Source organism: Podarcis cretensis (assembly GCF_951804945.1).
Source record: "Podarcis cretensis genome assembly, chromosome: 1".
NCBI lineage: Eukaryota > Metazoa > Chordata > Lepidosauria > Squamata > Lacertidae > Podarcis > Podarcis cretensis.
In genome coordinates this window covers 53500307-53523060 of record NC_137170.1, presented here as the reverse complement: position 1 = coordinate 53523060, position 22754 = coordinate 53500307, and the positions used below count along the sequence as shown (strand labels likewise).

Sequence of the window (22754 nt, the reverse complement as noted above, 5' to 3'; positions counted from 1 at the left end):
CTCTAAAGTGAATACTGTGTATGGTTGTGTTCAATTTCATCTAGTTTAATGATTCTAAAATGTGAATATGGCTTTGTTTACGTGACTGTATATGTTCTATAATCATAGAATTGTAGAGCTGGAATGAACCGCGAGGGCCCATCTAGTCCAATGCAGGAATCTTTTGCCCGACGTGGGGCTCGAACCCACAACCCTGAGATTAAGAGCCTCATGCTTTACCAACTGAGCTATTGCAGGAAGCCTGTTTGTACCCTTTCCCTTGTAGCCAGCAGCAGCTGGACTGGTTAAGCAGAGCAGTCCTCCTGATACTGCCCTCAATACAGCTCCCCTGACTGGAGCTGGGGCTGGCGGGGTGGCAATGAGGTTGGAGCTGGACAGACACACCAATGGTGCTCCCACTGGTGCATCTCCATAGCCCTGCCCCTGCTGCTGCTGCTCTGTCCCATGCCACTAAAGTATGTTATTGTGATGGTGATGTTGAGAGGACAACAGCCACTATCTGCTTGCACATGTGGAGCAAGGGGAGAGAGTCTTGGCACATCTACAGCTTCTCAACTGGTACCATGAAGGGGCAAAGGAAGGGGGTGCAGTGGGTGCGGGCCACCCCGGGTGTCACCACTGGGGTGTGTGTGACAAAATGCTTCCTATGCTGCTGGTACCATGGAAGGCTTAAAACAGAAATCATGAGATTCTTCTGGTCTCCAGAATGAAAAGGTTACTGCAAAGTGGGCTTGTGGCCTTCTACAGGGCACACAATTCCCTGGATGTCCATGTGCTGCCAGCACAGAGAAGCAGTCAGTTAAAAGGATCTAGGAGTCTTAGTTGACCACAAACTTGACATGAGCCAACAGTGTGACGCGGCAGCTAAAAAAGCCAATGCAATTCTGGGCTGCATCAATAGGAGTATTGCATCTAGATCAAGGGAAGTAATAGTGCCACTGTATTCTGCTCTGGTCAGACCTCACCTGGAGTACTGTGTCCAGTTCTGGGCACCACAGTTCAAGAAGGACACTGACAAACTGGAACGTGTCCAGAGGAGGGCAACCAAAATGGTCAAAGGCCTGGAAACGATGCCTTATGAGGAACGGCTAAGGGAGCTGGGCATGTTTAGCCTGGAGAAGAGGAGGTTAAGGGGTGATATGATAGCCATGTTCAAATATATAAAAGGATGTCACATAGAGGAGGGAGAAAGGTTGTTTTCTGCTGCTCCAGAGAAGCGGACATGGAGCAATGGATCCAAACTACAAGAAAGAAGATTCCACCTAAACATTAGGAAGAACTTCCTGACAGTTTGACAGTGGAATTTGCTGCCAAGGAGTGTGGTGGAGTCTCCTTCTTTGGAGGTCTTTAAGCAGTGGCTTGACAACCATATGTCAGGAGTGCTCTGATGGTGTTTCCTGCTTGGCAGGGGGTTGGACTCGATGGCCCTTGTGGTCTCTTCCAACTCTATGATTCTATGATTCTAAGTCATAATGATGAGCCATGCCCCCAGCACACTCTGTTCATCAGCATACACACAACACACAAGGCAATGCCACTGATTCCTGACTTGAAAGAGCTTGAAAAACAGGGATATAGGCACTTGCCACACATAAAGCCACTGGACTTACAAGGAGAATGATGGGCATTTTCCACTGGGAAAGGCCTGTGCACTTAAATAAGGAAGACAAGGCAAGTGCACTGGAATGTGAGCAGATCAAAGCAATCTGAATGCGAACGATGGGTTTTTTAAGCTTTACTTAACATCTTTTGTTACATAGTTCAAGGTGCCACCAACAGATGGCTAGTAAAAATGGTAATTGGAGAGATGCAGCACAGAATAACTTCTCCTTGCCTGCTTCAATTGCTCCTTGGTGTTTTGGCAAATCCGGCATATAGTTCAGCATTCTGCACTTGAGAGTATTTATGTCATTACTGGGAGAAACTGATCAGCCTTTAAAAAGAAACAAAGCACAACACCAGCAAGAGGCAAAGACAATCTGGCATCAGAATTTCCACCCTCTTTCTTATTGGCAGTTCAGGACGAAGGCAATCCTCCCGCATGCTGTTCTTCATGATGGCAAAACTGCAATGACAAGTAAAGTTTGTTTCATCTGTCCATGCTCATGGAAACTCTGCTGAAGGATTAAAATAGGCTTGAGGCAGGGCACATAGCATTAATATTGTTTGCTGCATTTATGAATGTAAGTGCTAATTGTGGGTTAGTTCTAAAGTCATTAGTCTGGAAGCGTGGGCAATATTTTGACAAACCATTGCTGGATTGAGCTCATGACTGGGCTTAGTAGTGAAGCTAAACTGTGGTCTGCTTACAGCCTGTATGGTGCAGTGATTAAGTATTGGATCAGTACCTGGGATACCAGGGTTCAAATCTCTGCTCTTGCCATGAAACTCACTGGGTAACATGAGCCCTTTCAGCCTAACTACTTCACAGGGTTGCTGTCAGGGTAGAGAGCCATGTACACCACTTTGAGCTCCTTGGAAGAAAGATGGGATCTAAATGCAATAAATAAGCACAAAGGCCATTGCCCTGGTGGTCCACTTTTGGCCCACCTGTTTTTATAGCCAAGTGAACTGTGAGAAGGGCACTGCAGGGGCTGGCATACTAGCTGCTCCCCCTGCAAATGAGACATTGCCCTCAGCCTTTAGCCCTCGTCAGGCATTCAGGGAATGGGAGAAAGACAAGCACACCAACAGTTGGGAAAACCCTGAAAGAAGGCTCCTTGTTCTGAAAGTCCCCCTCAAACTCATGGAGGGCAATGGGATGGCCTGTATGGAGCTTGCACCCTTGTCCCTGCAGTTTCCTCCCTCATGTATTGCTTTTTCCAGTTCTCCAAGGTACAAAGAGGGCTTTTATCGGTCAGGAAAGCAATATGGGGTATTTTCTTTGTGTCAGGATATGGGGGTGAGGTTCAGGTTATTCTTCCTCACAACATAATCGTCAAGTTGACTTGGGGCCTATTTTTGTATTGCTATACATAACCCAAACTTCTCATTACAGGCTTTATGCCCAGTGTGGGGAGATACTTGAGCCATATGGGCCCCAGGCTCATTCCCCTGTTGAGGCATTTGCAACCTCGGTTACCTGACACTCCTGTGTCAGTCTGTGCATCATGTCACTATAACTAGATTACTGGTGTATTTCCATTTAACCAAACTTCTGAGGAACACAGATGACTCACATATCCCTCAAGGCAACAATTCCACAATAGGAACAAATCATTATTTCTTCCCCACTTTTTTTCAACACAAAATCTTGCCATCTCCCACCCAGATACCCTAGCAACAGTACTTAACTCATTGAGTAGTCCAGTTTAAACCCGGAATATTGAGAAACAACGTCACTGTAAAATTCTATACGTAGAAAGCTCCCAGTGGAATTGAAAGCTGGAACCTCTGTCTTCCCACAAAAAGTGCCAAGAAGTGGAGAGCTGATGTCGCTGCCGTCACGAAAGACAAGTCTGTCATAGTTGCACTCAGCAGCTTCCTCCAGGTCAAAAAAGCCCATCGTTAGGGAGATCTGAAGGAACCACAGTAAGGGCACCAATTTCTATGTGTAGCATTTTAGCTAAATTCAACAACATAGTATGCACTAAAGCCAGTGAGCATTTGGATTTGAAATACATATATAACATGCATACCCATAAATTAACAAGGCAGATCTGGAGCAAGCTAGATTTCATCACTGAATGCAGGAGTAAACAATGCATTGGCTACCCCTGATCTAACACAATCTTTTCTGAAGAGAGATTGAGATCAGGTCTTTAGGGGGAAAGTAATGAGCTGTATAAAGTTGTTGCCCTAGCCAGGGAAGCCCACCCCCCTCCTCCGGCCCCTTACCCTGCTTCCTGCTGGAGCACTGATAATCCATAGGCATCTTTTGTTTGGAGGATATTTTCTTGGGAAGTTTGGAGAAGTGACCACTCCATGAGTGCTCGTGAAAGTCCCTCCACATATCACTGTGATGAAAAGAATGGGGGGGGGGAGGTCAATGGAATAAAACGGGGAAAAATCAGTATGTTTAAAAATAATGTTCACTCTAAATAAAGGACACTCATACGGATGCAAGAGTTCACCCAAGCCAGTCTGGTGTAATGGCAAGAGTGTTGAGGTTGGATATGGGAAATCTCATTCATGAAGCTGATGGAGAACCTTGAAGCTCTCTCTTAGCGTAGCCTTTCTTACTGGCTTGTTGTTAGGTGGAGGGTAGGCAGGATACAAAATCAACAAGAACATAAGACACCAAGAGAAGAGGAAGAGAAATCAGCATTAGGAAAGTTGGTGAAAACTCTGCCAGGTCTTGACTGGTCCCACCATGACTGGTAGGTGGCAGCAGTCTCCACCAATGAACATGTTGAGAAGCAGGAAGAGGATAACTGTGGTCTTCCACTGCTATCCTTCCATTGGGCCATGGAGTTGATTTTCTTCATCTTTCCTAATCTGAATCCAGTGGGGAAGGCCTGTAGTTTAGCCGTAGAACATCAGCTTTGCATGTAGAAGGTCCCAGGTTCTCCATCCCTGGCAACTCCAAACAGGCCTCTACTGATCCTGGAGAGCAACTGCCCATCAGCATAGACAATAATGAGCTAAGTGGACCAATAGTCTGACTCTGCAGATGGCAGCCTTCCTATGTGCTTCTCCCTTTGTTTGATTTATCTATTTATTTATCTCACAAGATTTATCTCACATACTTGATTGTAATGTAACCTCAAAGCGGCTTACAAAAAGAATAGAATTACCCACAACAGAATGGTTAGAGCCAACTATACTAAATGTTCAAAAATACTTAAAACCAACGATAAGTTATAAACCAGATTAAAGCACATGTCAGCACTCTGCATGTCTGGATAGGCTTGCAAGTGCTATTAAGAGTACAGGGAAGGCACCTGCCTGGTGAAAATAGGCAAGAATTTCCAAAGGGTGGGTGCTTGCAAATGTGGAATGAGGATTACGTGGCACCTGCAACAGGACCAGGTCTGCAAATTGAAGTGGTTGAGTGGGAATTTATATAATAATAACAATAATAATAATAATAATAATAATAATAATAATAATAATAATAATAATAATAGATTTTAGTGGGCATTATTTATTTTTATTTATTACCATTATTATTATTATTAATTAAGTTTGTATACCCGTATATCTCAGGGCGTATCTCAGGGGTAAGGTATATCTCAGGGGTAAGGTATGTCTGAGCAAACATGTTTCAGATGGGCTCAGACATGCAAAGATGAGCAATTAGTTTGAGGTCCATAGACTTCTATGTGGGTTGTTGTGAGAGCAAATGGATTTAGAGAATTTGGGTAATTCAGATCCAGGGAAAGACAGCGTAAAATTAAAATACCCTTGGAAAACTGTTCCACCAGTGCTTGTTTTTATTTTGCATGTACTGTATGTGTTTCTTTCCTAGCACTGATGCTTTCAGCAAGTAGTGAGAGCTGGAGCCATTCATACCATGTGCATAGGAGGCTGTGAAACCCTTTGATGCAACAGCCTCATCACTCACAAACTCCACAAGCATCATGCTTCCAGAAGACACCACTGCCGGCAACTGTCCCTCTCCACATAACTTGTCAACAAGAAGACGGGCATTTCTGTTGTTTCCATCATAAATTCGGATGTAGTCGGAGGCACAGTTTGGAGAGCGCTGGAGATCCAAAACATGAAACTTCAGGAAGACCTAAAGCAAATAAAGAAAGCCAAATACATTTTAGCTTGGCTGGGCCCTGATTCCCAGGATTCTTGGAATGAGGAGATGTGCTTCAAACGTATGGTTGTGTACATAGCCTGGTGTCACGTACTTGAAACTAACCTGAAGATTAATGTTGTGTCAGTAAATTCAGAGCATAAACAGACTGCAACTCCCAAAAGTATACAAATATCAAGAAGGAAGAAGAAGAAGAAGAAGAGTAGTAGTAGTAGTTTGGATGTGATATCCCGCTTTATCACTACCTGAAGGAGTCTCAAAGTGACTAGCATTCTCATTTCCCTTCCTCCCCCACAACAAACACTCTGTGAGGTGAGTGGGGCTGAGAGACGTCAGAGAAGTGTGAATAGCCCAAGGTCACCCAGCAGCTGCATGTGGAGGAGCGGAGACGCGAACCCGGTTCCCCAGATTACGAGTCTATCGCTCTTAACCACTACACCACACTAGAAAGTTCCATTCCCTGCCCTCCTCTTATCTGTTGTATAATCCTGATACATTAAACAATGATTTGAGCATCCTTACCTTTCCTTCTGGGATTTGGATCAGCCATAGGCATGTGACATTTTTGGGGTATGAATATGGGTAATTATTAGAGGAGAAGTTGCCCCTTCGATTACGAAGCACAGTGCTACAACAGTCTAAAGAACAGAACAGAACAAAATAAGGGGGAAATGAGATGTGCAAAGGGAAAATTCCAACACAACTTTCTGTTTATCTATCCATGCACTCTGTGAGGGAGAACTCAGTGTCCATTAAATATGTCACTGTTCAACCTAGTAAAGGTTACTCCTGCTGAATGAAGAAATTAAAATATGCCTGCTAACAATATCACACACACACCAGACAGCAAATGATTGCGATTCATGACTTCAGCTCATTACATTATGACCAACATACAGTGCAGTATACAGTATTAGCAAAATGTTCCTCATTATGATGAGCGGGGTGGGTGTATAGAAAAAGGAGGGCTTGTGTTTTAGGACTGCTGGGGTGTGCAGGGGAGTGAACTCTGTACACTAAGCATACAGAGGCACATTAAACACCCCCCTTCCCTATAGGTTCCCAATTGGCAAGGCAATCCAGTGATAAAGAGTTGGCCTTGCCTTCAATGCAGCAGTATCCCCATGCAGGTGCCGACTGCAAAGAGAAGATCCAAATGATGGTAGATGACCAAATACTGCACATTCACACACATACTGCACCTGCATGGGATAGCACCTTGGGGAAGGCTCCCCTTTCCAGCACAGGGAGCTTGCAAAGAGGGCCAAGTGTTGACCAATTGGGATGGAATAATATGTTCTTGAGGGGGGGGATGGCTACTAGCCATGATGGCTATGCTCTACCTCCCTAGCTGGAGGCAGTGGTGCTTCCGAATGCATGTTTTTGGAAAGCATGGAAGGGAAGAGTGCTCTTGTGGACTTCCCCACTCCAATGTTTTTTTTTTTTGTTTTTTTTTTTTTAGTGTATTGATAGAGGTGCCCTTTCAAGTGCAGAGGAAATGATTCACTGTTTTCAAAGCATGGCATTGGGAAGAGAAAGTATGTTAAGGTGAGGTGATGCCCATCTAGGTCATGAAATCTGGCAGCACTAACTGATCTCAAATGTTATAAAAAATTAACAACATCAGATGGGAAACTACCCATGTAGCATTCTGAACGCTTACTGCATCTGTAGAGCTTGTTGATTTTTTTCACATCTAGGTCGCTGAGTCCTATTCTCTGACCAATTGGTACAGATGCATTTGGGATGGGGACAATGGTTGCTTTCCCGGGAGCACTAGAAAAATCGTATCTGCAGAAGACAGGAATGGATGTGCTCATCAAACTCTGTCGGGTCATTGTTTTATAATGCAACATCTAAAATAATATTTGCATGGAAACCATCCTAGGAAATGAAGAATAAAAACTTCACAGACATTGGGTTGTCCATGCATACATGCAAAAGATTTGGGGTTCAGCAACAATAATGTACCAATGTGGCAATGAAACACTTTTGTTCAGTCCCATGACTTTTCATTTGTATGGTTCCTCAGGGTTCTATACTGTCCTTTTTAACATCTACATGAAGGCATTTGAGAGAGGTCATCTGCAGTTTGGGGTACAGCTTCTTCTCTGTCTCTCACTATCCAGCAATCCCAAAGATGCTGTAAATGTTGTAGATCAATTCTGGCTGTTAGTGGGATGAAGTGGGTGGGATGAAGACTAACAAACTGAAACAAAATCCAGGCAAGGCAGAGGTTCTTGTGATAAGCAGGAAGGGTTTCAGTTTGGATGTTCAACCAGTGTTGGAAGAAGTTGCACTCCCTTGCAGCTTCAGCGTGTTCTTGCACATTGCTCCAAGGAGAAGACAGAGATGAAATTATATAAAAGAGGATCCTTACACTACAGTTAAGAGCAGTTTTGTCTGAAAAGAGAAGGTGCCCTGAAACACAACTTACGGGCCATAATGCATCACTGAACCATAGTCATACGGAAGACCCAGATTATTAGAGTCCACTTTCTCGAAATTCCCCTGTTCTCCTGTAAAATAAGAGAGTAAATGAAGCAGGCACTCAAAGGAGAGTTAGAATACAGGGGGAGAAAGAGAGAGAAGAATGATTTTCGCAGGTACTTGTGAAAATAAAGATATTTACTTAAAAACAGTTTCACTGCTGAAGCCCTTGTGAATTTCTGAGTCCCTTTAAGAACAAATGCTTGGATTTGCTTGTTTCCTCACTTCCATTTTTAACATTCTGTTGGAAGCCGCCCAGAGTGACTGGGGGAGAAATAAATTATTATTATTATTATAATTACAATGTTTTTTTCCTTTCGTAAGCCTACTGATATTTGTAAGCTCTTGGGAGATCCTGCTTATCTCTCTCTCTCTCTCTCTCTCTATATATATATATATATCCTGATATATATCCTGATAAGCAGGATCAAAATACTTAAAGTTGTTTGTTGTTTATTTTTACATGGTTTAAATGCACCCTCTGCTCAGAATAATTGAAGATATATGCACAATATACAATATAGAAATGTTTTTGTTTAAATAATCCTCTACGGCAAGCAAGGATTAAAACTGTTCCTTGAATGCTGGTAGACATACCTGCTGTGACATACTCCAAGTGGATTTTAACATACTTGTCTCGGTCATTCCGGGCCTGTTCATGTATGAAACCCAGGGCATGGTTGATTTCATGCTGAATTAATCCTTTATATATGCAGCCATTTTTCGCCAAGCCCAACTGCTGTTTGCCTCCAATCTTTCCAAAGTAAGACCAGCACCTGAGAACATGGAAAGCAAAAACCTGTGCCATCACTTAAAGCCGTGGCATACAGTTTCATTTAGTACATTTATAACTTGTCTTTCAGTGAGCACAAAGTGTCATGCTCTCTCATATTTTACCCTGTGTGTATTAAGTAGAGCCCTCTTCCTGTGCATGTCCACTCAGAAGTAAGCTCTACTGAGTTAAATGGGAAGTAGGTGGGTATGAATGCAGTCTCTTAAGCCTCACCGAATTCAATGGAGTTATCCAATTATATATTAATGTTGATATCTTAAGTTGTGAGCATCACATATGATTACTTAAGTAAAGGGACCCCTGACCATTAGGTCCAATCGTGACCGACTCTGGGGTTGCGGAGCTCATTTCGCTTTATTGGCTGAGGGAGCCGGCGTACAGCTTCTGGGTCATGTGGCCAGCATGACTAAGCCGCTTCTGACGAACCAGAGCAGCGCATGGAAACACCATTTACCTTCCCACCAGAGTGGTACCTATTTATCTACTTGCACTTTGACGTGGTTTCGAACTGCTAGGTTGGCAGGTTTCACACATCTAATTTCCAGAAAAGATGGGTGTCCAGGAGTACTCTAGAAGACAGCCCATCTTTACTGTCTCCAAAAATATAGACGTCATCTCTCATCTAGTTCTCTACTATATATTTTTGAAAGTGCTTTGTCTGCCTGTCCGTCTGTTCTCCATAGGTTTGGTTGCCTCTCAAGATATCATTACAAAACTCAGCACAAAGGTCCTGAGGTGGGGGGTGGGGACTCTGTCACTGTTTGCATGCTGGGCGCCACTTTGAATCAAGGTGGTGGACCCAAATGCAACTTTGGTGTGACTTTTTTGGAATAAGACCAGCCGCCTCTTGAGATATCGTCAAGAAACTCGATACAAGGATACCCAATGTGGGGGCAGTGGACTTCATTGATGCTTAGATGCTGGGTGCCATTTTGAATCCAGACGGCAGACTGAAAAATGACTTTGGAGTGACTTCACCTGATTTTTAGCATGACAGGTCCAAGCTCACAAAAAGTATCATCCATTTAAAAATCACAGTATTTTGTGGTTTCTACAGATTCATAGGCATTGCCGGACACTCCCTGCTAGTAATATATGGACCGCCTTAAAACATAAAGCAAGGAATTCAGCACTGTGCTATGGCAATAGTTCTGTCAGTGCAAGCATTTCAGGCTGCCAGACGCAATGTTCCCTCATCTCCTTTGCCTGTTTTGGGGCAAGGTCAGGGTTTCAACCACCTATAAAGCATCTTGTTTTGGTGAAGGCTGTCCTACTAACACCAGCTTTTACACTCTGTTTGACTCCAACTCCCATGTACTCCAGGCAGCATGGCCAATGGTCAGGGATTATGGGAGTTGGAGTCTGCTAATATCTGGAATGCAACAAGTTGTGGGGAAAGCTTCAGCAGAAGAGAAGAAACAGAATGACAACATAATTCCAAGCAATAGTAGTATTCTTAGATATCATCAGGAGAGATAAAACTTACCTATCTGCAGGGGAAATATTTATGTAGTCATGTTCTGTTGAACGCCTGATAAATTGAATACATGTCAGTGTGACAAATTCTTGCATTGCTTCAGCTATCACAGCCCTCTCCTCCACAGCTAAAAAAAAAATGCAAGGGAGAGAAAGGAATGCATTGGAAGTTCCCATATTATGTTTGTGGAGTTCAAACAGAATATGTTTTGCCAACATGGGAAAGTTCCCCGCACTCCTGGGTATACCATTATGAAATAGTTCATGTGGAACAGAGCTCCTGGGAAATTGTGAATGGATTTCTTTCATGTAAACTTTCTTCAGAAATTATCTACCTAACTATGGCTACTCTCTGCATATGGTATAAAAGTGAAACAGTGTCCAACATTCCAGAGAAACATGAATGCTGGAAGCAAGTGGGTGCCAGCACTGTCTCTATTGCTTACAGTACACAGTACACAGACCACTTCAGCGCTTGTTATGTCTGTTGTGTAGATGCTTTTTATTATGGGTTTTGGGGGTTTTTTTGCAATTGTACAAAGATATCACTATAAAATGGGTATAGCAGACTTGGTTATGTCATATACAACCCAACACATTTGCTGTCTGATTCATGTAATTGATGCTGCAACCCGCTGCCTACCAAAGCCTGTGCCACAAGAAACTCAATTCCGGAAGCTATATGCCGGCTCTCTCCGCCAATAAAGCGAGATGAGCGCCTCAACCCTAGAGTCGGCCACGACTGGACCTAATGGTCAGGGGTCCCTTTACCTTTTATGGTGTTGGAGGAGACTCTTGAGAGTCTCATGGACTGCAAGAAGATCAAACCTATCCATTCTTAAGGAAATCAGCCCTGAGTGCTCACTGGAAGGACAGATTGTGACGCTGAGGCTCCAATACTTTGGCCACCTCATGAGAAGAGAAGACTCCCTGGAAAAGACCCTGATGTTGGGAAAGACTGAGGGCACAAGGAGAAGGGGACGACAGAGGACGAGATGGTTGGACAGTGTTCTCAAAGCCACAAACATGAGTCTGACCAAACTGTGGGAGGCAGTGGAAGACAGGGGTGCCTGGCGTGTTCTGGTCCATGGGGTCACAAAGAGTTGGACACGACTAAATGACTAAACAGCATCACCAACAACAACCATGGCTCACTGATTGCTATGGAAAAGAGCTATCTGGGGTTTTTGGAGGGTTTTTATATATATATAAAATGGATATTCATTATATAAAAATTTCATTATTAGCAAGAATGAACGCTGGAGAAGGCCTGTTGTAAAGCTTTAAATAACATACAAAACTCTGTAGAGACATTAATTGGAATGTTGACCAGCCCATCTTCTGATCTAGGCCAAACACATCTCTGATGGCATTTCATGGCACTTCGCTGTGTTCTTCGTCTGTAAACAATATCATCCTGATGCATAAATGTTTCTCCTGCAAGGATATTATTATTATTATTAGTAGTAGTAGTAGTATGATTTCATACCCACCCTTCAGCATAAGGTTCCAGAATGGGTGACATAAATTTTAAAATCAGGTAAACCAACTTACAGTCAGAAGAATAGGTAGATCCTAAATATCTCCCTCTCAGATGTCAAACACCAGTGTAAAGCAGTGTGGAAAGTTGCCTGGATGCCAGGTCTAACCAGAGATGAACAGCAGGTCTACCCATTTAGAAATAATGGAGAACTAGACCAGGAATGCAAGTTTCTCAGAGGCCTGCTCATTTGAATAGTGGGCAGGAAGAAATATTGCCTTGTAAAACAAAACAAAAACCCAAACCCCAGAAAACAAAGAACCAATCCTGTTTTCCTTCCAGTTTATGAACTGAGAATGTTCATGAAGTACCAAAGACCAAATGACGACCCATCAATAAATATGTTGTTTATTTAGCACGCTAACCAAGTTCATCAATATGTTGCAAGATTTAATAGTGATGAAGACCTCATAGAAAGTAAAGTTAATCTGGGCCAAAACAAACAAGATGAATTTTAGCAGGGAGAAATGTAAAGTATTGCACTTGGGCAAAAAAAATGAGAGGCACAAATACAAGATGGGTGACACCTGGCTTGAGAGCAGTACATGTGAATAGGATCTAGGAGTCTTGGTTGACCACAAACTTGACATGAGCCAACAGTGTGACGCGGCAGCTAAAAAAGCCAATGCAATTCTGGGCTGCATCAATAGGAGTATAGCATCTAGATCAAGGGAAGTAATAGTGCCACTGTATTCTGCTCTGGTCAGACCTCACCTGGAGTACTGTGTCCAGTTCTGGGCACCACAGTTCAAGAAGGACACTGACAAACTGGAACGTGTCCAGAGGAGGGCAACCAAAATGGTCAAAGGCCTGGAAACGATGCCTTATGAGGAATGGCTAAGGGAGCTGGGCATGTTTAGCCTGGAGAAGAGGAGGTTAAGGGGTGATATGATAGCCATGTTCAAATATATAAAAGGATGTCACATAGAGGAGGGAGAAAGGTTGTTTTCTGCTGCTCCAGAGAAGTGGACATGGAGCAATGGTTCCAAACTACAAGAAAGAAGATTCCACCTAAACATTAGGAAGAACTTCCTGACAGTAAGAGCTGTTCGACAGTGGAATTTGCTGCCAAGGAGTGTGGTGGAGTCTCCTTCTTTGGAGGTCTTTAAGCAGTGGCTTGACAACCATATGTCAGGAGTGCTCTGATGGTGTTTCCTGCTTGGCAGGGAGTTGGACTCGATGGCCCTTGTGGTCTCTTCCAGCTCTATGATTCTATGATTCTATGATTCTAAATGTAGAAAGCAGGAGGTGCTGAACAATGCATTCTTTTATTAAGGTCAGCAACTTTGAGATCAGACTGCTACTATAAAGGCACCCAGGGTCAAAATCCCCTGAGCATTTCCCTCCATGAGCTCAAATGAAGTGAATGGGAGGAGCTGAGTGACAACATTACTCCTGTTGTTGAGGAGCTCCCATTGTTTTCAATGGAAGTCATGCTGTGGGGCTTCCCAGAAGACCTTCCTCCCCTAAGAGTGGAATCATAGACACCTAGATCTGAATGCTATTTTCTCAATTACATAAGACAGAAAAACTCTACAACAATCTATAGAACAACAGCATGGCATAAGCACAACATTGAGAGCATGACATCTCATAAAACAGGCATAAATCAAGCTCACCTGTGGCCTTGTCTTCCTGGATTCCCTGAAAAAGAATGGGACATCTTTTTAGGGTGCAGTATACTTAATCATTGAAATGTAAAATCACAACAGAAAATGCAGGAAGCGAGTTCTTCGAGAGAGAGGTCTAGACAGCATCTTCAGCAGCATCAAGGACTCACCTGGACAGATTTACCTGGTGTAAACCTAGGAAAGGACAGTAATAAGGTTGATAGTGCTAGAAGATTCATCTTTGGGTTGCTTCATGTGTTCTTGTAGGTTTTCAGCAGCTTCACTTGTTGAGCCCTAGCTATGTGCAACTTGGATGAACTTTTTTATATGGAAAAAGGCTGGCTTTAATCTGCGCAGAACAGCTAGATAACACGATGTATTTTCACAGAAACAAACAAGCTGTGGGAATTCCCAGAAGAGCTATCCGAGTATCATTTCATGCTACTTTATCATTGGGAGGAGGGGAAAGGATAAACAAATGTTGCAATATGAGAAAAGCTAATTGTTGGGTGACTAACACAAAATGCACTCGTCTATAAATAGGTGAGGACTTTTTTTAAAAAAATAGTTTGAGTATTGGAACTATGAAGCTACCCTTTGAGCTTCCATGCATACAGAGCAACGTCTCTGAACACTTCCCCACTTGGAGGGGAAGGCGATTGCCCCTTGGATCCCCACTTGCTGACAAGAGGGAGCTGTCCACTGCCAACACAGCAGTCTCACAATGATTCAGTTTGCTATACATGGGCAGGCAGATGAAGGCTTCCAAACGAAGACTTCCAGGTCTACTTCTACTGAAAACAACAAAGAGTCTTGAGGCACTCCGACAAAGAGACTGGAAGATCTATTGAAATGACTTGTTATGAGTTTTCTATTGGATTTCTGTGAATGTGTTTTGTATCAGTGCGGGTTGCCTGAGGCCTTGGACCTAATAACAGACCTGGCAACTTGCCAAGAACCTCTTTCTTCAGGAGACTGGATGATTGTGATCAATTGCCAGTATTTTTATTGGCCAAGAGACCTATGAAGAGCGGGTGGGATCTCTCTCCACCATTCTCAGTTGAGGAATGTTGGGATCCAGATATCTGTTAAGTTGAAGCTTGAGGCACACTCAGGGCCCAAACTACATATGAAGTTTACAATAATTTGTTATTGAATGCAGACATTTTTGTCAGCATGGGAGAGGGGCTTAATCTGGATTGGGGGCCTGGCATGACACGGGGAGGAGTAGGGGACGCTTTCATCTTTTGCTCCCATGCTAGGGTCCTTATCTGGCTCAGGACCCCTATACTAACAATTTAGGAAAGAGAAAGCTTGTACTCTTGGGGAAACTCCATGATTTATATCATGCGTAGCATGGCCCTGAGAGGAGGACGGGGAAAACAGAGTTTTGGGAGCTCTGAAGCATCTTAAGGCCCATTGTAGATCTGATATGGAAGCACTAGATGTCAAGGCGTCCATTGGAGCTTTATGCTGGGAGCTTCCATCTATGCTTCACCCGTATAATTGTAAATAAATGCAAATATTACAAAATGCTGTAACCCTCCTGTGACCTCCTTTCCAAGGAAACTAGAACTGTACAAGCACCACTTTTCTGGAAATGCTTGCCACATGGAAAATGTAGGCACACAAAACAGCCTGTTGTCAGATCCAGAAGTAACATGAGATCATACGAAAGCTATGTCAAGAGATGAATGTTTTCACTGCTCATGCAGGGGCTTTGTTCAATTCAACCCATTGCCTGGAACCGCCTCCCCTTCACCATGCAACAGGTTTGCTTCTTTTCTGCTTTCGGTCTTGTTTCAAGTCCTAGTAGTATGACAGCTTTTCTTCAGTGATCCTTGCCTTATTGTACTTCTTTTCTTTCATTGCCCCCAGTCTCAGTGCCACATCTGTGTACATCTACTCAGAACCTAAGATAATTGTCTGAGGCTCTTCCCCATGAATCCCCACCAGGTGCTGACTAGAGAGGGCCTTTTCAGTGTTGCCAAACTAGTTATCAAACATCTCCCTAGAAAGGCTCACCTGGTGCCCTTTTTGTGGCCTTTCTGATTTCCCCAGGCCTTTGAGTCTTCAGTATTTTTAGTACTTTTTAAAATAACTGGTGTACTGTTACTCTGCTGCTAGGTTTATACTGCTCCTGGTTTCATTCTGTTTAAGCTTCTATTTCCAAGCTGTTATTTTTTGTATTTTATGGGTTTTGCTTGTAAACCAGAACTGTTATAATTGGGCAGTAATCATGTCCCTTTGGTGGGCTTAACAGCACCTATTGTTGCTGTATAACAGTAATGACAGATTCCCCCAACCCATGCATGTTGAGGATCCTGATTACACTTACACATATTTCAGTTTAAGACTGGTAGGAAATGTCTTTAAAACTTACTTGAACTATACTAAGCATTCATTCCACTGTCCTATACTACGGCTGTCTATACAGTACCGTATTAAAATACAAGCCCAAAGGGCCCAGAGTGATGACAAAAGAATCAACACCCTTATTATTATGGTAGCTATAAAGCTGTGCACCTCAGTATAAAACCCTGCAAACAACACTCAAAAGACACAGAGAACCATACTTTCACAGCTGCACATTATAAAACAGCTGGGCAGACAATCTCAAATAGTTAGGCATGAAAAACAAAAACCAGGTCACTGCATCGAACACAGCATGGGTCACTCTTCCCAGCTGAGGGCTGGAGTGGAATTTAGAAGTTTGGTCTTGGAGTGCAGCCGGATGAGTCTGTGGAATGCAATTCTTAACCTTCTCTTTTGACTCCACTTGACTGGGAGCTAGATTGGATGCTGAAATGAATTGCTGGAGGTCCGTGAGTCACTTATTCAATTTGTGGAAACATTAGAAACTTGTCCAACCCGAGGAATGGTTAGTTAACTGCTCTCATAGCACTTTGTAAACAAACATCTCCATAAACGACTTTTCTTGTGCAACCTTCTTCCCATCTGCTTTTATATAATGGGCAGTTTTCAAGAATGAGTTTAATTATCTGGCAAAGCAATTCCCGTTCCAAAGCTGTAGTCTACCATCCACATCCACTTTAATTCTCCCCTTCCCCCGCCATCCACCCCTGGCTCTTTTGGCCATATTAAATTTGGACCAAAGTACTTGTAGTATCTACTGCTCTTGCTTAGTTCCTTCAACACAGCCTTTTAAGATGTCTTTAAAATCTAAAGTAGAGACGGGATGGATCCTGATGTGGGTTACAGAACAGGCCACTCAGCAGAGTGGGAAATTCTGTACCAGCGAGTTTAATGTTCCTGTTGTCATGAACTGGCAAGACGACGGTGAGTAGGTAGAAGATCCTGCCGAGGGGTGTAGCCAGGACTGAAACACACCGGGGGCAAGTAGGGGATGAGGAAGGAAGAACTCACAGGGTGATGGAGAATGGCAAAGGGGTGGGGATCCATGCACAAGAACCAGAGCAGCAGGACCCATCACCAGAGTCAGAGGGGCCCCTGTCTTCATGAACATGGCAGACTCTGAGGTGTAGGGAGCAGCAGGCAGGGTTCTCCAGGAGACTGAGGCAGGCAAGGGCCCACAGCCCAGCTCCCTAGCTGGCCAGGTGGGGCTCACTAGCTCTGGGAGGCAGTGTGTGGTTCCGGAGTAGGTGAAGAACAGGTGAGGGTCTCATGTCTCATCAAGCCCAGATGCTGCAAACAGCAGGCAAAGTATAAAAGGGAAGCAGCTGAGCTGTTGTGTTTGCATAACTGCCCATGTTGAGGGAACTTGCTTTGGATCCTGGGCCTCTCAGGACTGTGCTTTGGGTTTGACTCTGGTCTATATCCTGACTGCTGGACTTCAGATTTGGCTACTTGAATTGATCCTGAACTGTGTTTCCTGACTTTTGGACTTTGGTTGTGTGGATTGACCTTTGAACTTTGAGCTCTGGATTTAGCATACTGACTTGCTGCCAGGGAGGCCAGAGGTTCAGGACACCTGTGCACCTACTGTACTGAGGAGCAATAGTAAGGTGAGAAGAGAGGGAGAAGGAGCAGGCAGGTTACCAGTATTTTCCCACCTGTTTGCTAAGTTGCACTTTCCACCGTTTCACAAAGGGGAGCTGCTCCATCCACTTGATCGTTTTGGTTACCCTTTCCTGCACCTTTCCCAGATCTGCAGTATCATTTTACAGGTGCTGCAATATGATGTGCTGTACACCATAGATCTGAAAGGGGTTCCAAAGTTCCACAAATCCTTTCTGTCTGAGGTCGAGGAATCTTCTACACTTCAAGCCAGCCAATGTTACATTTTATATGAATTATTTCTTTTGCTATTTTAGCACTCAAATATAAGTAGGTGTCTTACCTATATTCTTTTTGGTGCCTGAAAAAAACTTTTTTGTTTAGGCAAGCCTGCACAGACATGCAGGATGTGGACATATATTCTGGTTTTGGGGTTGTTTTTGATTTTTTAAAAGTTGGATTAACGGATAATTTTATTGTTTTATCCTTTTAGTAAACTGCTTAAAATTTTATAACAATCCAGTATGCAAATCCTGTGAAATAAAGTAAATGGCCTTTAATGTCTTGGCAGAAAGAAGGCTTATGTAGGATGCTCAACGGACTGCAAGAGACCTAGAAGTCTCTTTGTGGTTACCTACACATGCACGTTTCACAAGATCTTGGAACCAATCATGCAGGATTCCAAGGACTCAAGGCCATAAGCACATAGGTGCCCCCTCACCAACATCCTTAGTAATGTGAACACCTTTGGCAAGACTGGGTGAGCTGATGTACACCCACATAGCCCCTTTAATCACACCACACTCACTGCTTCATGCTCATTGTGAACAATACTGGTTCCTATTTTGCCAGTATTGAAATACACCCCATTGACTCCCTGTGGGTTTCTGATCTTGGAGAGCTGGTCTCAACTTTTAAAGTCCTACATAACCTAAGATCCAAACATCTGCTGAGCCAGCTTTCCTGCATCAATCTGCCTGCCTACTGAGATTGTCATTTTGTTTAACTAGACAGGCTTTTAGTCTCCTGTTCATGTTGACTCCCTCTGCTTCACAAATGCTCCTCTCTTGATTTCTTCCCCTATGTAACAGCAACTCAAAACAGTCTGTGGTTGCCCTCTAGTGGCACATTGTGTGAGCTGTACTATATGTTCAGTTTTGAAAAGCTTAGTTTCCATTTCCAAATACAGTACAGTGGTACCTTGGTTTACGAACTTAATCCGTTCTGGGAGTCCGTTCTTAAACCAAAACTGTTCTTAAACCGAGGAGCACTTTTCCTAATGAAGCCTCCCGCCGCTGGTGCCCTTCCACCGTTCGGATTCCGTTCTTAGACCGAGGTAAAGTTCTCAAACCAAGAAGACACTATTTCCTGTTTTGCGGAGTTTGTAAACCAAATCGTTCTTAAACCGGACTGTTCTTAAACCGAGGTACCACTGTACTAGGCTCGGAAGAGTTGCTAATCACAGTTCCAAAACACAAAAGAAATACCGGGTTAATGGTCGTCACATGAGGCATATTTCAGAGATCCACACATCACAGAAGTTCACATGAATATGTGCATCTTTCCACATTCTAAAGCTTTCTTACAGAACATTTCCTAAAATGTGAAGTTGGCATCCTTCCCTATGTGCTGAATGCTGGGTGGCAGACCACATGCTCTGCATGCCCAGGCTGACTATTGGGACACCTTCAGGTAAGACTGGGAAGAGACTCCTGCCTGAAACCCTGGACAGCCGCTACCAGTCAGTGTGCAGACCACAGGTAGCCAATGCAGTGCCCTGAGAGGCTGTTGCACTCCAGTTCCCATTAGCCTCAGGCAGCATGACCATTGGTCAAGGAGGATGGGAGTTGCAGTCCAGCAAAACCTGGAGGGCATCATGGTGGCTTCCCCTGCAACTGTCTCTGTATAAGGCAGATTCCTGTTTGCAGGGTGTTGGACGACATGACCCCTGGGGTCCCTGCAAGTCTACAATTCTATGATTCCTATAGACTTTATAAAGTTCATTAAACAAAAACTCCAAGTACAGCAGCATTGCCAGCAAGGACATTCCCTGCCTCTGAAGTTGCTGCACACAGGGCCCTTCTTCCCTCAAAGTTGGCAACTCCCCGCATCCTCTAGGATGCTCTTGCCCACTAGAAGATGGCGACCACTACCCCAGGCCCCCCTGCCGGACCCACGCGCTCGTTCCTCTTCCGGCGTGGGTTGCCATGGCGCCAGTCCTCTCCTTCTCCCTCCTTCCCTTCTCCAGTGTTTACATCCAGAGCTGGAGTAGGAGGAGGAGCTGGAGGCTCAGTGCCGGGGAAAAGGCTCTGGCAGCCGCGGCGACCTTGCGCCGCTGCCGCTCCTCCTCTCGAGTAAGCCGCGGCGAGAGCCAGGGAGCGCCGCCATGAAGGTGAGCGGGGCGCGCGCCTCGTCCTCCCGAAGGCGCACGGGGCGGGCTCCCTCCTCTCCCTGGAGCCAGGGCGGGTGGCGAAGAGGGCAGTTGGGGGGGGGGGCAAAGGGTCGGGGCGGCGGCTGGTTTCCCCAAGCAAAGAGTCCCTCCCACCACCACATAGGGAATTCCCATCCCTGTTCCAAAAACAAACCCAAGTTAACCTGTGCGTTATCCTTGGAAAGGAAGGATGCTCAGAGGTGGTACAGTCACTCCCCACCCCCAAGCTCATGGGACTCCCATCAAGGGTATACCTCGGGGCACTGACAACGACCATCTCATCCAGTCATGGTGATATTAAAACGTACACACAACACATTGCCCGAACTTGGAGGTTTTTAATCAGAAGTTGGCTATCTATTTATCTATCTATCTGCCAGGGATTCTTTAGCTGAAATCCCTGCACTGCTGGGGGTTGGACTAGATGACCCTTAGTATCCCTTCCAAATCTACAGTTCTATGATTCTTTGAAATATTCCTGAACTCTGGGCATAGTCCAGGTTTCTTTTTGAATTCTTGTGATAATAAATTTAACTGGGTTTGTTTGTTTTTTCTGTTCTCCGCCCCACTGAGTGAACTGTAAAATGGTGTAAATTGAGTTTGACCCAGTTCAGTTTGACCCAGGCGGCTGCGATTCTGTTGCATTGAGTTAATTGATTACAACATGAGCGACCCAGAATGAAACCGACCTAAGCTGCAAACAGGATCTTTGTGGCGCACTCATGGTAACCTCAATAATAAAACTGAGGACCTTGTTTCAAGGAGTTTGCAAAAGACTGCAGTGTCCATTGTTCATTGCCTTTACGCCATGCGTTTGTTTCCCACTGTGTTTTTTGATAGCTGTTATGTGAGTTCATGGGGCTGGAGTGAACTTGGCCAATGCTGCCTGCTACATATCCCGTGGTGATGGTAATATCATCCTTGGTTGAATTACTTTGTGGCAGCCTATGGAGAGCAGTGCCATACTTTCTAAAACAGACAGGTGTGCTCTTCAAATACTGTTGGACCCCAACTTCCATCAGTTCCCATCAACATGACAACTGGAATTGCACAACATCTGGAGGGACTACAGATTCTCAGTCCCTGTTCTACAATCACATACTTTCTATCACTTTTCTATATTCTATATTGGAAGGGGAAATCAGCAAGGTACTTTTTACAACTATGTCCTTTTAAAAATCATTCTATCACTTCCCAGTGATCTATATTGCAGGGAAGATCAGTAATAGCGGACTAAGGGCTAACATTTCAGGTAGACCTATCTGTCATCTGTCAAGTAACTGCTGCTCAGCTTCCAAGTAACTCCCAAGTTCCTAGGAACACAATCCAGATTGGAAAAAACCCCACTGCTCTAGTTTTCTAGGTTGGTGCACGACTGACAAGAATTGGGATGGGAGTTGTAAAAGTCAGTGACATTGTAAATCACGGTTTAGCGCAGGGATGGAGGCTCTCTTGAGGTTGTTGGAGTACAACATTTGTAAAACATAACAAAAGCTAAAACTATAGGTGTAATTGTATATGCATATATAAGTTGTGATTTGTCTCAGTGGAGAAACTGACACTGGTTTTAATGGGGTGGATTGCATCCAACCAAGGAGAGGACTTTGAATTTGAGGTGATGGGGAGGTTAAGTATCCAAGCTAGGACACAGAGAACCTGCTTACCTGACTTCTTAATGTTGTAGCAGGGAAACTGATGTGCATGTAATAAGCTCCCACAAACTAGGAATGTTTCCACAGTGTGAATATGCAGTGTACCAGAATTGTTCCATAAGACACATTACCTGAAAACTACTGCTGCATAAGAGCATCAGGCACAGCAAACAAGGGTGATAAGCATGGAGCTGATTGCTTTCTGGTGTGTGATGATGGCTAGCTGAAGCGCAGCTGTTTTCTTCTTCCCTCCACCTCCATTGCTCTTCCTGTCTCTTTACCAGCATGGAGATTTTCTAGGCTGAGTATCACTGTATTCTGCAGCAAAGGGAGTAGGCATGCTGTTGCAGGGGTAACATCAGACTAATTAGGGCTATTTTAATTTTAATTGATTAATGTTGGAGTTCCAGTTATATTTTTACCTTGTTTTCAGGGTTATGAAACACCAGTAATTATCACTTGTAAAATGCTTTACATGTGTCACAAAGTTATATTTTAATTAAATGTCAGTTTCATTGTTTTGCGTCACATTCTATTTTCATTTGTCTAGTATGTAAAGAATTCAAACTCTAGTGTTCAAATTCCCTCTGGGCTAAAACCTAGCAACAAAGTTCTCATTAGAAAACCTGGTTTTGTAAAATTAAGAACAAAACATCCATCAAGAGATTTGTAAACTCATTTGAGTACCAAAAACAAAAGAACAACAAAAAAAAAACACCTCTGTGCGTAACAAATGACTTTCAGTCATCTCTGTGGAATATGAACTTGATTTTAGGCCAAGATGCAAATGTGTGTTTAGTTAGGACTCATCATTCTCAATTTGAAACTGCAGATCCTGCTTAATTAGGCATCCTTTCTGAGCAAGCTGAAAGCCCTCAATTTTGATAGAGGTATATGTTCACATATGCACACATTTTTCTTTGTTCACACACTTCAAAATACCATGAACATCTGTTATGGGGATGTTTATAACTTTTTTCCTCACTTAAAAGTACACACCTATAATGCTCCAGCTCAAAGAACAGACTGGGTCTTTTCATACATTTCCATCCATTCTGTGCATTAAGCTTAGGGCTC

General features: G+C 43.8%; 2 protein-coding genes across 4 annotated transcripts in view; one reads left to right on the top strand and one right to left on the bottom strand.

Moving 5' to 3' along the window:
- Positions 1-1720: 1720 nt before the first annotated feature.
- LOC307226960 (embryonic protein UVS.2-like) lies at positions 1721-13999 on the bottom strand. 3 transcript variants are annotated; one of them, XM_079995947.1, is made up of 12 exons: positions 13787-13999; positions 13626-13650; positions 11763-11903; positions 10477-10594; positions 8795-8973; positions 8145-8226; positions 7371-7498; positions 6230-6345; positions 5455-5680; positions 3838-3956; positions 3295-3517; positions 1721-2065 (listed from the first exon to the last, which is right to left on the bottom strand). In XM_079995947.1, the coding sequence occupies exons 1-12, from the start codon at positions 13853-13855 to the stop codon at positions 2052-2054; spliced, it is 1440 nt and encodes a 479-aa protein (XP_079852073.1). In that variant the 5' UTR covers positions 13856-13999; the 3' UTR covers positions 1721-2051. The 3 variants fall into 3 exon arrangements, with proteins under 3 accessions (XP_079852073.1, XP_079852074.1, XP_079852075.1); XM_079995948.1 differs by having other exon boundaries at positions 13801-13999; XM_079995949.1 differs by lacking the exon at positions 13626-13650 and having other exon boundaries at positions 11763-11900; positions 13759-13868.
- A 5822-nt stretch (positions 14000-19821) lies between these two features.
- The window catches only part of LOC307202729 (transmembrane protein 263-like), a 315941-nt gene continuing 313008 nt past the window's right edge, over positions 19822-22754 (top strand). Inside the window, exon 1 of the mRNA XM_079952912.1 lies at positions 19822-19986. Coding sequence (XP_079809038.1) covers positions 19981-19986 — 6 coding nt within the window. The 5' untranslated portion in view covers positions 19822-19980. The remainder of the gene's footprint in view (positions 19987-22754) is intronic.

Coding starts and splice junctions, on each gene's coding strand:
- LOC307226960 (XM_079995947.1), bottom strand. CDS start 13,855: ATGAATCTTCTAGCACTATCAACCTTATTACTGTCCTTTCCTAGGTTT. Junction 11,904..13,625: donor CCAGGAAGACAAGGCCACAG/GTGAGCTTGATT, acceptor ATATCCTTGCAG/GAGAAACATTTATGCATCAG. Junction 5,681..6,229: donor TCCAAATCCCAGAAGGAAAG/GTAAGGATGCTC, acceptor TATTTGCTTTAG/GTCTTCCTGAAGTTTCATGT.